General features: G+C 47.1%; 1 protein-coding gene across 1 annotated transcript in view; it reads left to right on the top strand.

Annotated features, from left to right (window-relative positions):
* The first annotated feature begins 668 nt into the window (after positions 1-668).
* The window catches only part of SCGN (secretagogin, EF-hand calcium binding protein), a 34,777-nt gene continuing 19,246 nt past the window's right edge, over positions 669-16,199 (top strand). The window contains exons 1-6 of the mRNA XM_028107348.2: positions 669-750; positions 1,642-1,712; positions 5,949-6,041; positions 8,945-9,034; positions 12,571-12,627; positions 13,268-13,345. Of these exons, the coding sequence (XP_027963149.1) occupies positions 669-750; positions 1,642-1,712; positions 5,949-6,041; positions 8,945-9,034; positions 12,571-12,627; positions 13,268-13,345 (471 nt within the window). The remainder of the gene's footprint in view (positions 751-1,641; positions 1,713-5,948; positions 6,042-8,944; positions 9,035-12,570; positions 12,628-13,267; positions 13,346-16,199) is intronic.

Here is a 16,199-nt window from a genome sequence, read left to right on the forward strand (position 1 = left end):
AACGACAGTTCCTTGCAGAATTCCTATTTAGTTGCAAGTCCTTATGGTGCTTTATAGCCTAACAATAAGCATGCCCTAAATACTCGGGGACCAATAATTGCTGTTGAGCGTCTCCTTGCTTACTGGTAATCTCCTACCACTACCAGTACCACCCCTCTCCACCTCGCTCCCACTTTCCTCACACACTATTTCTAAGTCATCAGGTCCAAAGGGCCTTAACAGACACCTCTTCCAACACCTTAATTGCAGGAGCTCTCTCTAGAGGGGCACAAGTTTGGGTGTTCAGTCAAAGGTAAGGGGGAATATTTTCTCTGAGTTTGGCAAACAATTTAAAGGGCAAAGGCAGTTAGCCACGGAGGGCCCAGGACGGCGCCTTTATCCCCAGTCCCCCACAACGCGCAGGCAGACGAGGGCCCCCCGTGGGGTGCGCGGGGGCGGAGCGGGGCGGGGACCCGCGCGCCTGCAGGGGGGCGGGCTCCGCGGTCGAGGCTTGGGGACTGTAGCGACGCCAAGGCGCTGCCACCCGCCGCCTCGCCAGTCGCCCTCGCAGACAGGTGCTCAAAGCAAACCAGAGAGCAAAGAAGCAGGCGAGGGAGCCAGGAAGGAGCCGCTATCAAATTTCCCGGGTGTTCCTCGCCAGCAGGTGCCTTAGCTTTCTGATCAGCACCATGGACAGCGCCCGCGAAGGGACTCAGGGGCGCTTGGACGCCGCGGGCTTCTGGCAGGTCTGGCAGCGCTTTGACGCGGATGGTAAGTGGAACACGGCACTGGCACATTCAGGTGTAGACGTGGCTCCAGCCCAGCCCCTCTGAAAGGACCTAGAGTTTCCCCTTTCCGTCGCAGGGAAAGTTGTCTTCCAGCGTTGTTAATGCAGTGTACTAAACCAAACAGATGTTAGGTATACTGGAGCTACACATCTAGACGTCTGTGTAAGTTCAGGGTCAGGGGAGGGACTTGGTCCCGCTCCCAATCTGTGTGTGTGTGTGTGTGTGTGTGTGTGTGTGTGTGTGTGTGTGTGTGTGTGTGTCTAAGATGATATGCCATATATGACACAGATCACTACATATATTTAGGCTTGTGGCTGGCAGGCAGCTGTCTGAAGTCAGCCCTCCCTAAAGGTGCTCTTCAAAGGGAGGATGAATTTTACCAATTTTCAAAAAGACACTACTCCCCCACCCCAAAAAAATCTACTTGAAAAGAAAATGGAACCACTTAACATGTGCTTTATCTTTAGTAATAATTCAACAACCATAAAGAAAATAGCTAAACTGTGTTTTGACTCTGCAAAGTAAGATTCAAGAATTACACCTGTTAAATTTTCCCAAGCTTCCAAGTCCTTGCGTTGGATTTCTTCTAAAATTCATGTTTGTCTGTGGATTAAAATGTATGTATTTAATCGCTTTCCTTTTCCAATTATTCATATCAACCCAGCACAGAGCATTTACTATTGAATGTGTGTTTACTATTCAAATCCATGTCTCCGAGAGGTTAGACACTGGCACATAGTTATTGGAATAGTGGAGAACAGTATCCATGGGGATTCTACAGATAGTGAGATTTGAAACAATTTAGATAAATAGTAAATGTCACATGTCATTCTATGTAAGTGACTATCACTTATGCATCTCTTGTTGCATTTAGAAAAAGGTTACATAGAAGAGAAGGAGCTCGATGCTTTCTTTCATCACGTGTTGACGACACTGGGTACTGAGGTAAGTACTTGTGCCATGAAGCATTAATTTATGTGCCTTTAGCAAAATACAAGAAGCATCAAAGTCTCATGTTGATTTGCACCTATTAATCTCATCTGACCTCTTTTCTTCCTTGCCTGTGTGTAATTTTTCTCCATCTCCTAGCAACATGGAGGAATTGAAGCAGGTTTTATAAAAGGTAAAACTGCAGCGTTAGATGTGCTGGCCACTGACTTTCAGTGTAACATCTGTCATCCCCTCGAGAGACCCTAACTATGGATTCAAACAACTCTGTTTTGCACGTCTCCTTGGTTACGTTTCTGCTAATGGATGTAAACATGGAGATAAGGCAGCTCACTTTGATCAAAAAGGTGGAAGAGATGTTAAGAGCTCTGAGGTTCTGAGTGGTTAGTGCATTTGATACTCCTTTGATAGCAGACCACAAACAAATAGATCTTTTAAAATATTTTCCATTATTATTTTATTAGAAGAGGTTATAGATTTCTTAGGGAACGACAAACCAGAAAATAATCAATATACCCAGAGCCCAGGTATAATAAACGTAAACCTATCTATTGTGTCCATGTCCTTCCCTGATGGTGAATCTGGCCTTGAGAGATGGAGATTAACTTTTGAAGATCCCTGTACCAAAGCAGAGGAAAAGCTCATACAAAGACACCCCAGCCTAGGGATGGGAGACCCTAGTCAAAACTCCATCAGGGGACACATGGTAAGAAGAGTAGCTCTGGAGACGGTAGCATTTACAGTGAATTGTGGAGATCACTTATCCTCAGGTAGAGAACTGTTTACACAGAAGAATAAAGTGCCTTGCACTTTTCCTGTAGGAGCCCAGTGAAGGGAACAAAGCTCTCTGTGCCACCGAGGAGTGCTTCGTGGGGGTGTTTCTGGGCTGGGGTTGGGGGCAGCCAGCTGAGAACAGAAGAGGAGCCCTCTGCCTCCAACAGCCACAGACCTCGTCTCTGCGTGTCTCTGTCTCTATGTACATAGATCTCTCTCTCTCTTTGCCTCTCTTATTCTTTTGATGTCTGTCTGTCTCATTTTTCTGCCTATTTCTGTTTCTCATTCTGATTCCTGGCCCCTATCTTCCATCGTCTCTTGACTTTGTCTCTGACCTCTCTGTCTCTCATCTCTCTGTCTGATAGGTCTCCCATGTGTCACTGTCCCTCCTGTCTCCCTGTTTCTCCTTCTATCTGCAGTCCGTCTCTCAAAGCTCTCTTGTCCCTCCTTTCCCTGTCTTTTCTTTTCCTTTCTATTTCTCACCTGTCTCATCTTTTTTTCTTTGCCCCTCATTTCTTATCTTTCATCGGTTTCTCTTCTCTTCTCCTTCTTTCCCTTAACACTCTCTGTCTTTGTCTCCCGGTCTCTCTCTGTCTCGGCCTTGCTCCTACTAACTGCCATAAATACTAGGGCTCAGAGCGTTCCAGAACCCATGAGTCAGACGCCATTTTGTCATGTAGGACAGGAGTATTTGAGGAAAACAGATAGATGAAGTCAGAACCACTCAAAGTCTTGGAATAAACTGGATGGTCCAGGAACCCAACCCAACCTCCCAGCGACTTAGAACTTCACACGCTTCCAGAAGCTCCTTGCCTTCGTGATTTATAGGAAAGAAGGAGAAAAGTTGCTGTCCGTGTTGAAGGAGTATCTTATTCTCAGTCATGAAGTGGGGGTGGGGCTACTAAAAAGCAAGGGTCTGCTCTGAGCCAAGGACACCGGGAGCCAACTTCCTCTGGGGCTTTGGCTAACATTGGAGACATTGTTGTCATTAGTGACGGAGTAGAGGGGTGCCTCTCTTCCTGCTGGGCACTCCGTCTCTTACCCCCCCTCAGAGCCAGTCTGGGGACTTGCCCTCTCACACAGGGGCAGGCATGGTCCTCGCAGGACAGGAGACAAGGGACTCACCAGTGTCCTGTGCCTCTGTGTGTCCCATCCCCAAGGAATTTCAGTACATTTGGGGTTTGCCTAGGATCTTGCATTTTTAAATCACCCTAAGTCAGTGGGTATCTCTCTCACCCTCTGTCCCTCCAGGAACAATGACTGCCCATTGGGGGGGGCAGGGCGGGGTTCTAAGACTCAGGCTGGTCTCGCTGGGCTCAGGCAGGAACCCCACCTTCCTCTTCTCAGCGCGTGCCTGCGAGAGAGCTTTTGAAGCAAGATCAGTTGAATAAGCCATTGTCCAAAAATGTCATCATCTGCCATTATTCTGTTTCAAAATGCTGAGACCTTACCCTGGGGAGTGCGGTTGTAGGAGCCTGTGCTGGGCCCTTCATGCTCCCTGGACAACCATGATTAAAGAAACTAGTCCTGATTCCTGATTCTGGGTTTTTTTTTTTTTTCCCCTGCCAAGAAAGGAGTAGGCCCTAAGCATGTCCTTAATCAGAGGGCAGGACTTCCCAAGTGGATGTGCGTCAAGCTGAGTGACAGTCCCCATTTGTGACCCCTGCCTCCAGTCAGGAATGCCCCAGCAGGTAGAGAAGCAGCTGCAGGGAGGCCTCCAGGATTGGCCCTGCGGTGTAGGAGTGGCAAGCCGTTCTTCAGAGGCCTGAATAGCTCTACTTTCCTCCCTGATTAGCAGGTCACAGAGGCCTCGGAGGAAGGAATTTTAGGGCTGCCAACAGCAAGGGGCCTGCTGCTCAGGCTCGGAGAGGAACTTGTGTGATCCCCTGCTTCTCAGGGCCTCTGCAGGGACAGACTTAATGGAAGCATCGGGTGTTTTTGCTGCCGTTCCTGTTACTCACCCCTTCCCTCAGCCCCCCGCCTTTTCCTTTCAAATGCTCAGAACCGGCCTCTGAACTAGGTCTGGAGAGAGCGAGTGCAGAGCAGAGCATCACTTTCTGGGGCTGTGTCCACGTTCTTCCTGTCAGATTCTAGCGCATCCTGGGCCTCCTTCCATGCTTCAGAGACGATGGGGCCTGGAGTCTCACAGAAAGGGGGCAGGGGGGTGCAGCTAGGAAATACAGCAGAGGCAGCCCCTAGGCTCTGTTGCTTTAGGTCCAAGGGATAGATAGTCATGGGCTTTGGAGTTAGCGGACAAAAGTCAAGGTTCTGTGACTTCAAACTAAAGGCAGCACATAGACTCTGGCCACAGCTTCTTTGGCTTTACGTTTGTTTATCTTGAAACTTAATTTTCCACCCACGTGGCCTATGTCTGCTAACGTCCTTTGGGAAGGCCCAGCCCACCATAAAGAACCATGTATTCATTCCACAGATACTCTATTTCAGAGATACAAAAATGACGGCTGTCTTGGAGATCTCTTAATCTAGAAAGCCAGCCTGAAATGCAAAGAGAAGACCCACCCTGTGGAGTGATCCCCATCACATTTTTTTCTATATGGTGCACGTATGCAACCCATAAACCCAAACCCAAACACACACAATCCGAGGTGCCAAGACTAGAGATGCTGATCTCTCTCTATGTAGTGGGGCGTCTCAGGAGGAAGCCTGGTTGGCAGGGATAGTGCGGGATCGGATTAGGGAAAGTATTAGGGAGACTGAATTTAGCATGGCTGCTGGGGTCTGGAGTCTTGGGATCTGGCACTGCTGGGGAGTGTTTCTGCCTCTCAACTCTTCCATCAGAATTTCTTCTCCACTGTTGATTATATATGTCATATTTCTTTGTACCAACCCTTCAGTCCACTGACGAAGAACAAGTTAGTATGTAGAAAAGGTTGTAGGTGGAAGCGAGATGAGGCATCTTTGATAATTCAACAACTACTTTATTGCTTTTTTTTCCCCCTTCTAATTATTTTTTTTCCTCAGTGGACCCAAGGAGAAGATTAAGGGATGAGCGATGGCAAACTGGCAGTCTAAAAGAGCTGGGCATTTCACTTAGAAACAGAACAAAATCTCTTGAGTTCTTGGGAAGAGAACTTGGGAGTCCTGCAAATGAGCTTAATGGAGGTGTTGTCTGTAGACAAGCTGACGGGATCGGGTTACCTCAGTCCGAGGCCCCTTAAAACCTAGTCTCTCAGCTTCTCTTCCTTCATTCATGTTTTAGGAGTTCACTAGCCAGCAGGTTTCACCTGCTCAGGATTCTGATCAGTGGTGCTTTGCTCAAGAAATCTCCACCACTGTTTTCCCTTGTTCAACATGGGAGGCTCGCTTTAAATGGCTAAGTAACCTGCTTTCCGGGTAGACTAACGTAATGATCAGGCTCTATGCTCTGAATATTTGATATCCTGACTATATTTTTGGAATGCCGGTGGCTTTAATGTGGTTCTGTCTGGCCTGTTGTAGGAGGCAGGCATGGAAGAAAATGTGCGGAGAATGAAACAGCAATTAATGGCTGCCCAGGATGTCTCTAGAGATGGGCGTGTGCAGATGAAAGAGGTACCTTTCCGGATTGCCCTTTTCCCGACTGTCCCTTTCTTGACCGAGGCTTTTTGGGCTGTCATTTCCCCTGAAAGATAATGCAAATCTTACATCTGATTGGGAAGCTAGAACTCTCTGCCAGGCCAGTGACCTACCCATTTTTGAAGTAATCACCTCTCCTTTTCCAACTGCTTAGCAACCCATATCAGTTTCTTTAGGTCAAGCAACATTTATAGTTATTTTAGAACTGGGGCGTTGATATGCTGGAGGCCTTGCAGTTACTCAATCCAATGTGTCTCTTTGCTGTGTGCTGTTCAAATCCAACCTGGGTATAAGGACAAACTGACTAACAAGAAATCAGTTGAAACTCCCGCATCAGGTCCCAGCGGAGGTTGGGGAGCTCTAGCCCTGGAGATCATTCGGAACAAAACGGACAGCAGCTATCTCACTTCAGCTCAGCCCACATAGTACCTTTCTCTTCAGAAAGTTATGATAATAGGGCAAGATAATGTCTCCTTATAAAAAGTAGACGTGTTCACCAGGAAGAGAGCAGCCTCCTCAGAACACTAGATGTATGAGCGTTTCCAAAATTTTCACCCCAAGGCAAAAATTATATATGTCACCAACAACTATAGTATAATTGATGTAAAGCAATCTGCGTATCCATTCAAGGAAAAGCAAGTGGAAGCCTCAAGCTAGAAATACCGAAGGACACATGACCGCATGTTCACTGCTGCGTTCTCCAGGCCGCAGAGCAGAGCAGAACATTTAGCGATGCCCAGTAGATACGTGTGGGCTTAAGAAAGAATAAATGAAGCATGGGAAATGCCTGGAAACGATGGTGTTATCTTATTAACGACAGGCAGAGCTTCTTGCAGAACTTGGAAACCTGGCAACAACTTTGACACCCAGGCCAACCATCAGTCGTGGAGTTCCGCAAATGCACATAACGGAGGTGTTGTCTGTAGACAAGCTGACGGGATTGGGTTGCATCAGTCCCAGGACCCTTAAAGCCTCTGGAGTCTCTGAGCTTAAGGAGTAGCTGGGCTCCTCCATCTCCTCCTGCTGTCTCCGTCTCACTCCAATCACAGGTCATTGAGACAAAAAAAATCAGCCCACCTGGAAACATTTTAGATATTCTAGCACAACTAAGATGAGGCAGAGGTTCCAACTGAGACCCGAAGCCAGGCTGGTGGGTTATCTGTGCATCTGATTTGTCCGGGCCCCTCTGTGCCGCTCCAATCAAAGCTGAAGACAGACTGGGTTCTAAAGGCTGAGGACCGCTGAGTCACATTTTAATTTGGTTTCTTGGCTTGTGCTACCCCGTGTGAAAAAGCATGTAGTTCTGAAGAGCAGATGCCGATTCTAGCTGACCTTGGCCCAGACCCCTGTGGCAGGGGTGAGGCGGGAAAGAGGGGAGGCGAGGCAGCACCAAGTCCACGTGGTGAACATGAGACCTTGGCCAAGTCACTTCTCCCGAGCCTCTGGTTCATGGTCTTCATCAACACGGTATAAGCATTTATTGAGGGTTGAATTTGTACCAGGAATTTTGCTCAATGTTGCTTATAAGTAGCGCCTCATTTTACCTTTGGCTTTCACATAAGCACCAGGATATAAATATTACAATCCCCGTTTTACAAGTGAGGAAATTGAGGCACAGAGAGATCAATTAAATTGTGCCAGATCAACTAACAGGCGAGCAATGGAGAAGGAATTTGGATCCCCTCTGAAGCCTGTCACGGACACCGCACTGTCCTGCTCCCATGAATAAAAGGGGGTATTGATACTTACCAGTAGGGCCGGTATGAGAATTTAGTGAGATCATAAAAGCACGTCGCCAGTGCCTGCCACATCGTAGCTACTCGATATATGATATTCAAAATATGAATGCTCTCGTTCACACGGTAGGTCCTCAAGCAGACCCACGTCCAACTAGAGAAGTGAGTAGGTGTGTGGGCTCATGACGCTGACCCGCCACCGACAGCCTCTGTCTGGACTCACTGTGGTGGGGCACTCACCGCGGAGATAGAAGGAATGGCCATTCTTTACGGGGGACAACGCAAGCCAGCCCTAGCACAGTACGGAAGGGTGGGATGAGCCCAGCCAAACACACCCACGTGCTGAAGCGAGAGTTACAGGGGAAGAAAATGTCACCGTTACTCATGGGAGAAGTGACATCAATCAGTAGAAGTGGTGCTCAGATAGAAGGAGGGAGAAATGGATCATACCTGGACCAACGATGGGAGCATCACAGAGACACCGATAACGCAGAAGGAGAGAAACAGCCGACACTCAGGACACCGACGGCAGTCGCTCCTCTCTGTGCCCGTGGCGTGAAGAGACCGTGTATACAGCATCTCCCCAGCATGGCAGGAAGCTGGAAAGTAGGGCCCTAGTCCGGGTGCCACCACTTACTGGCCACATAACTAAGGCAAGCTCCAGTTTCCTTAAGGAATAAGTAATAATGGTCGTGTGCTCTGTACTCTCTAGGTTGTGGTTAGGATGAAGCGAGTAAGCATCTGTAAGAATTTAGAATAGTTCGTGGCACATATAAGAATTATTCACTCTTTTAATTTTCTATTATATGATAGAGTTAAATTATTTTAATATGGGAGAGTCTTAAAATAGTGCCTGGAACATATTAAGCTCTGACAAATTTATTATTAAAATTAGGATTATGATTTTGGATCGTAAACTCATGGGAGGCAGAGTTACCCGCCGTGTTCCTTACCTCGTAGCGGTGCAATGCTGTTTGAAAGCATCAGTGAGTCCAAAATGGCAGTCGAGGGCCCAGAACTGCCATCTGAGCTCTCAGTCCTGAGGAATCCAAGCCCTCCTGTCCTATAGTATGTCCCACCATGTCTTTTACCCAGGGGGCACTGGCCAGTGTGGCTGACGGCTATTTCTCTCTGTTTCTTTAGCTTGCCAACATGTTCTTGTCTGAGGATGAAAACTTCCTTCTGCTCTTTCGTCAGGAAACCCCCTTGGACAGCAGTGTGGAGTTTATGCAGGTAAGTGTCGGGTTGTGTCTCTACAGAGCATGAGGCCTGAGAAGAAGCCAGGATCCCAGCCACCGACCGTGGCGGCCCCCACTCCTGCCCAGTCCCCAAGCCCACAGAGGATAAGACCAAGCAAAGAAGCCCTTGGTGACGAGCCAGAACTCAGGCCCCAAGCCCCAGTGTGTTCTGTGAGCTGCCCTAGGCTGCTCCCCAGTTGACAAAGTCCTTCAGCCTGGGCTAGAGGAGGCCCAGACAACAGGCCGGCAGGCCGACATGGAGGAATATGACGGGGGTCGGCTGGGAACTCCGGAGCCCAGAGAGCAGGTGCCCCATCCAAAGCAGAGAACCCGTTGGCCGGGGCGGGGGCGGGGGGGGGGGGGGGCTCCGGCGAATTGCTGTCTTCTCAGAATGCTGTCTGGACATCTAGACTCTACGTGAAACTACTTGTTTTTATATGTTGGCCACTAATTCTAGTTTTGAAGGTATAATACCATGAAAACGTAACTCACTAGTGAGCCCATCCAGCCTTCTGTTTGCAATCGCTGTGCTCGAGAGAAAGGGGAAGGCAGTCAGTGGTTCCTCTTAACTCCTCTTTCAGCCTCTAGGTGTTACTGTCTGTTGGAGAAAGAAGACTAGGAAAGTCAGAGCAGACTCAAGGCAGCTACTGCAGCTGGGGGCCCATTCCTGAAACAGTTACCAAGTCCCCATTTAGGAGATAATAACTTAGTACGCTTTTGCACGACTGCATTTACTTCGGACCAAGTGAAAGTCATAAAATGGAGCAAGCACGTGCATAGACTATTCACAGGAGAGATCTGAATGGACAATAAATGTATGCTGGTTGCCAAGAAATGCAAATTTAAAACAACTAATTTTTGCTAATCAAAGTGGTAAGGATTTTAAGAGGATCAACAAAACACGTGGTGCCAGCAAGGAAGCACTGAGATTGACGCTCATGATCTGTTGGTAGGCATGCGCACTGCAACAATTTTATGAACAACAATTTTGCAAAAATGTAATCAGGATCCTTTAAAATGTCATTATCTGAAGTTAAAAATATCTTTACCTTCTGACTTAATAAGTCTACTGCTCTAGGCATCTATCTTAAGGGTATAATCAGAAATGTTTGTATTTGGAGGAAATGCGTTAAAATGTTAAGAAGCAAAATTATGCGTGCATTATGATCTTAGTATTATTTAAAAAATGGTTCACCCTAACACCTACGTAAATTAGATCATAGGTAAATACACATAAGATAAACACTGATTGCTTTTAAGTGGTAAGATTTCAGATGATTTTCATATTCTTTGTACTTTTATATTTTCCAATTGTGCACAGAATCATAATTATTTACAAATTATTTTAAGTGACATTTTCAAAATAATTTTAATGGTGCTTAAAAATGCTCTCAGAAAATTTTAAATGAAAATAATAAACAGATTGCCCAAGTGTATAGACAATATGACCTCCAAGTTAATCTTGTCATGTGTGTAATAGAATGTAATGGGAAGGAAACACACAGATACACCTGGGAGAGGTGTATATCTGCAGAGCGTAGTTTTCTCCTTTTTATAGGTCATTAATTTTGTACAGTGAATATGATTTACTCTTATAATCAAAAAAACAGTATTAAAATGTTAGGCCTTGCATAGTATAGAATAATTTTGAGGAATGGGAAAAAGGAAAGAGCACTTATGGAGCTTTCCTATCTTTTTGTTTTTCTTTTAACTTATTCCATTTACCCCCTCCCTTCTAGTGGGTCAGTTGTTTCTGTAACAAAGAGCTTTCCCTTTCTCTACCCAGTTAAACTATATATATATCACTTCAGACTCTTGATTTTTTTAAGTTAAATTTATTATAACCTATTACTATCCTCTATATATTTTTAAAAATTCTAGGTTAATGCCTTTACATTCCCCCTGAGCCATAGGACCTTAAAACACTTTAATGCTGACATATGGCGCCCAACTCCCGTGTTGTGATTGTCCGGGATATGCGTTCTGTCTTGTTTTCTTTAACCCCACAAATTTTATGCAGTCAAGATGTGTTTTCTGCACCATTGCTTTTTGTGACTTAGATTCTCCTTCTTTGTGTCCCTCCTTCCCCGAGTATTATCCTGAACTAAATTCTGTTGGTAAAAACTTTGCCTGGAAATCTCCTTATTTTGCTTACATCCTTTAAAGCTAAGCATGCACGTTGTTTGCATAAAAGCCTTTGGGCCTCCAGGGGCTGGCTCAGTTGTAGTAAAATTGTAAGATAAGGTAGATGGAAAATGGTTGGAGAATAACATTGAAAAAAAGCATGGAAATGGTTTCCCTTATTATTTGAAATTCTCATTCTTAGTTTTGGTATATTCACACAGTAAAAGTTCGACAATAATTTATATTTAAATAGTTGATTTTGTAAGTCTGGCTGAGTTCAGGGACTGCACGGCATGAGGTTTCTCAGTCTCCTGAGAAGATATTGCCCGTCAATAGCCCCACTATCCCTGCGGGGTGCTCAGGCAGGGCTGGTTCACCGGGGCCTAGAATTAAGGTCCCTGCAGTGGGTGACTCAGCTAACCCATTCTACATTTACAGAAAATCTGTCAGTTAAAAAAAAAAAAAAACCTTAGGAGCGCCTGGGTGGCTCAGTCGGTTAAGCGTCTGCCTTCAGCTCAGGTCATGATCCCAGGGTCCTGGGATCGAGCCCCGCATCGGGCTCACTGCTCAGCGTTGAGCCTGATTCTCCCTCTCCCTCTGGCTGCCGCTTGCCCTGCTTGTGCTCTCTCTCTCTCTCTCTCTCTGTCAAATTAATTAATTAATTAAAAAAAAAAACCTTAGTGCTACTTTTTCTTTTTAAGATTTTTTTATAGTAGGCTCTACACTGAGCATGGAGCCCCAAGCAGGGCTTGAACTCACAACCCCGAGACCAAGACTTGAGCTGAGACCAAGAGTCGGATGTTTAACTGAATGAGCCACCCAGGCGCCCCTACTTTTTGATTCTGTACCGGAGTCCGAAAACTCACCAACCCGTGAGGCTTATACGTGGAATAATCCGAGGTGGTCCAAATCACATCACTTATTAGAGAAAGCAGTTCAGTGTCTCTATAAAAGTGTTCGGTTGTTCTATCTTCCAGTTTGGTAATCGTATCTTCAGCGGGATGAATGCTGCCCTTAAACCCTAAAACCAACGAAATGCTTGTCTTGTCTCTGGGAATTCCCCAGGATGTTTTATTCCCTTTACCCAGAGCCAAGGCCACACAGGGAAGATTCCTTAGGGCCTTCCGAAAGCCCAGTTTATTTTGGAGGGGTTCACCCTTTCACTAAGGGTTTTAGTTTTAGGCAGGTGCCTCAATTTGACAACCCCCACCTTTGCCTGGGGCCCAGGATTTGCCTCCTGTCCACCTTGTGTACAACCTCCTGATGAAGCTGCAGGCTACATTCTCAGCGTCAGCAAACGGACCCGGGACAGACTCCGGTGTCGGTCCTGCGTGACCTCCCTGGGTGTGTGCTTGTTTACATGGCTGATGGATTTATAAATGGATGCCTGGCTTTCATGTGTTTCAGATTTGGCGCAAATACGATGCAGACAGCAGTGGCTTTGTATCAGCTGCTGAGCTGCGGGTACGTGTCGCTAGGGGCTCTCGCTGGGGGGAGGGGCTGGTTCGTCGCCGGGAATTTGTTTTTGTTTTTTTTTAGATTTCTTTATTGATTTATTTGAGAGAGAGAGAGAGAGAGAGAATGAGAGAGAGAGCACATGAGAAGGGGGAGGGTCAGAGGGAGAAGCAGACTCCCTGCCGAGTAGGAAGCCTGATGCGGGATGCAATCCCGGGACTCCAGGATCGTGACCTGAGCCGAAGGCAGTCGCTCAACCAACTGAGCCACCCAGGTGCCCCCGTCGCTGGGAATTTGATGTATGTGGATGGTGAATTTCATTTCTGTGGGCCCAAAAACATGGATTTGAATGTGTTACTTAAAAAAAATGTATTTGTGTTTAAATGGTTTAGAAAGTACAGGTGTTATTGCTCTCTCTTGGAAAGACACATAATTGAGGATTTTTGACACTTTTTCCGTGGCTGGAGCTATTCTCTGGGTTCTGTGAGCTCCCTTTAAGCAGGGGCAGCCTTCCCCATTCTTGGATTTATGGCTTGCTAAAAGCATTTTATTTTCTCTGTAAAAAAAAAAAAAAATGAACCACAATCCTTGAAGTAAGGCCTCCCAAGATCTTCCCATATAAGATGTGGCTCTTCTCTTGGTGTCACAGAACTTCCTCCGAGACCTCTTCCTCCACCATGAAAAGGCCATTTCTGAGGCTAAGCTGGAAGAATATACTGGCACCATGGTAAGTAACTGAGCGATGGCATCTCCACAGGGCAGCTTCCCCCTTCCCCCCCAGGGTCCAGAGACAGAGGCGCAGAGTAAGCACCCCAGTGAACCTCCGCAGACCAAGTGAATGCAAGAGAAAACCTCAACTCTCAAAACACTGGCTAAAATTGAGCCACTTTAGCCCCTCTCTGGGGCTGAGGCTGCATGTATTGGAGGTGGGAAGTGGTTCACCCATCCTTGGGAGACCAGAAGTCCAGTCAACATCAGGTTACTAGGCACCAGGCCAATGAGCTCAATCCTACTGGAAGTCACATAGAAAAGGGTAAACATGGACAATCAGAAACCTAGACAACCAGGACCAAACACATGGGAGCCACTTCTTGGCACAGTGGATGATTGTATTCATTTAGTGTGTTGATTTAGAGTGGCGGAGAGTCAGATAGATGGGAGATGTGTGTCCCCCCCACTGCCACGTCTTAGCTATGACCTTGGGAGGTTGTCAAGCCTCTCAATTTTACTTATTTCATCTGTAAAATGGGGGGTTAATAGGACCCTATTATGGAAAGGGCAAAGGGAGTTGATGCAGAGGAAGCACTGGGCAAGTGTCTGGGACATGAAACATGTTAGCTCTTATCGTGGCGCTTGCTATGGTCCTTGTCATTATTTTGCTTGCCCCTGGCAGCATCCGTGTGCTGAATGACCCTGAGATTATTTAGGTGTCAAAGCTCCCTGAAAAATGGTGGTGTGGGAGAAGATGCCTCTGGCGACTGCGTCCTCACCTTCAGTTTCAGCTAGGAACATGGTATATCTCTCCTGGTTCCCATCAACAGCCTGGGTCCCCTGCCTTTCATGTCCTATGAGCCCCTCCCTGTCCCCAGATGCACGCTCCATTCCAATCCAACTCTGTAGGTGGTTTCTCAGTTAATAAGCAAGGAAATGGCTGTTGAAGCCTTAATTACTTGCAGGATTGTTACATCTATTATATGAGGCATTCTTGACCAGATTGACGTTGCTCAACTTCCTGGTGCACAGTCAGGAGCACGTACCACCGGGAAGAGGTCGTGAATTCCCATAAAATGTGTGCCACTAGGTTGATCTACTGAGGGCTTTACGTGATGTTTCCAAATATGGTGTTATTTCTGATGACTTCTCGGCAGGGTTGGCATTGTTCGTGCTATTTCATGCTATATATCTGATGCTGGAGGCTTAGAAAGGGTAAGTGACAGAGACAAAAGTTGAATTCTTTTTTTTTTTAAAGAATTTATTTATTTGAGAGAGAGAAAGAGCCTGAGCAGGGGGAGGGGCAGAGGGAGAGGGAGAAGCAGGCTCCCTGCTGAACAGGGAGCCCAATGCGGGGCTCAATCCCAGGACCCTGGAATCATGACCTGAGCCGAAGGTTGATGCTTAACCGACTGAGCCACCCAGGTGCCCCGCCAAGTTGAATTCTTAAATGCACTTCAAAGATCGGGTAACTGGGAAAGTTAAGTTACCAGACCAAAGGCCCCAGTTAAACTGGAAGCTGAGCCCTCTTGGTTTTCAGCCCCGGCCCCTCCGGCCGCTCACTCCGTACTCCGGGTACCCAAATGCTGCCCCCAGTCATGGGCGTCTGGGGCAAGGTGTTCTTGACCATGAGGACTTGTAAATGGCCCAGACAAGAGAAGCCCATGCCAAGGACAGAATCAAACCGCAGGCCAGGATCTCAATGAAAGAAATAATTCGGCTTCTTGCTCTGTGGTGTTTGAGATCCTGAGTCAACACGTACTCGGCTCTGAAGGGTGAAGTGGGAAGCCCCTCGAAGCAGGAAGCAGTTTCCCAGTACGGGGAGATCTCTGGGTTTTTCCCACTGGATTTCCAGTGAAAACCGCCAGCCAAATAAAGACTATGAAAGGGGCGATGTCACTGTAACTGCCTGGGACAGAGAAAGACAAGCGGATCATGTTTCCAGCTGAGCACTTTTCCAACCTTGAATTCACACCATGTCAGCACTGCTGTTACCTCGATTTTATTCACTTAAAAAACATGCACTACACAATGAAATACTCTCACTTAGGATCTCCAGCATGCTTCTAGTATTTCTTTGGTTACCTTTGATTCTGAGGGGCTTCCCTTGGGCTCCAATGCTTAACCGCCTCTTTCTCACTTCTTTTTCTGTTTGTTTAAAGATTTATTTATTTATTTATTGGACACACAGACACACACACACAGAGAGAGAGAGAGAGAGAGAGAGAGAGAGAGCACAAGCAGAGGGAGGGGGGCAGAGGCAGAGGGAGAAGCAGGATCCCCACTGAGCAAGGAGCCTCATGAGGGACTCGATCCCGGGACCCTGGAATCACGACCTGAGCTCAGGGCAGATGCTTCCCTGACTGAGCCACCCAGGCACCCCTCTTCCTCACTTCTTAACATGGCTCAACTCTTTTTTCCCTCCTTTTTTTCTCCTGGTTCCTGCTTGTCCTTCAAGATTCAGTTAGACACCATCTTGCCCTAGAAAACCTTCCAGAAACTTTCTTCTGTAGTGGATGCAGGTGCCTCTCCTCTGTGCGCCCAGACTACCATGTGCACATCACTGACGTGCCCATCACGGTCATCGGTTTGACCCATCCCACAACTACCCACTACCTGCTATGCCCCGGGCACCCCTCTGGTCGCCGGGTACTCAGCAGTGAGCACAACAGAAGAAGGGGAGACTGACGATAACCAGAAACATAATAAATAATAAATTAGATTGCATGACAGAAGGTAACGAGTGTCACAGAAATAATGTAAAGGTAGAGTAGGACAAAGACTGGCCACGCCGGCGAGGTGGCGAGGGTGAGGGCCTGGGGAGGTGGGCGGGGGGGCTCGGGGAAGGACCAGCAGCAGGCCCGGAGCCC

The sequence above is a fragment of the Eumetopias jubatus genome, unplaced genomic scaffold, assembly GCF_037043125.1.
Source record: "Eumetopias jubatus isolate StellerSeaLion01/CBP00866 unplaced genomic scaffold, mEumJub1_p1.0 scaffold_6, whole genome shotgun sequence".
NCBI lineage: Eukaryota > Metazoa > Chordata > Mammalia > Carnivora > Otariidae > Eumetopias > Eumetopias jubatus.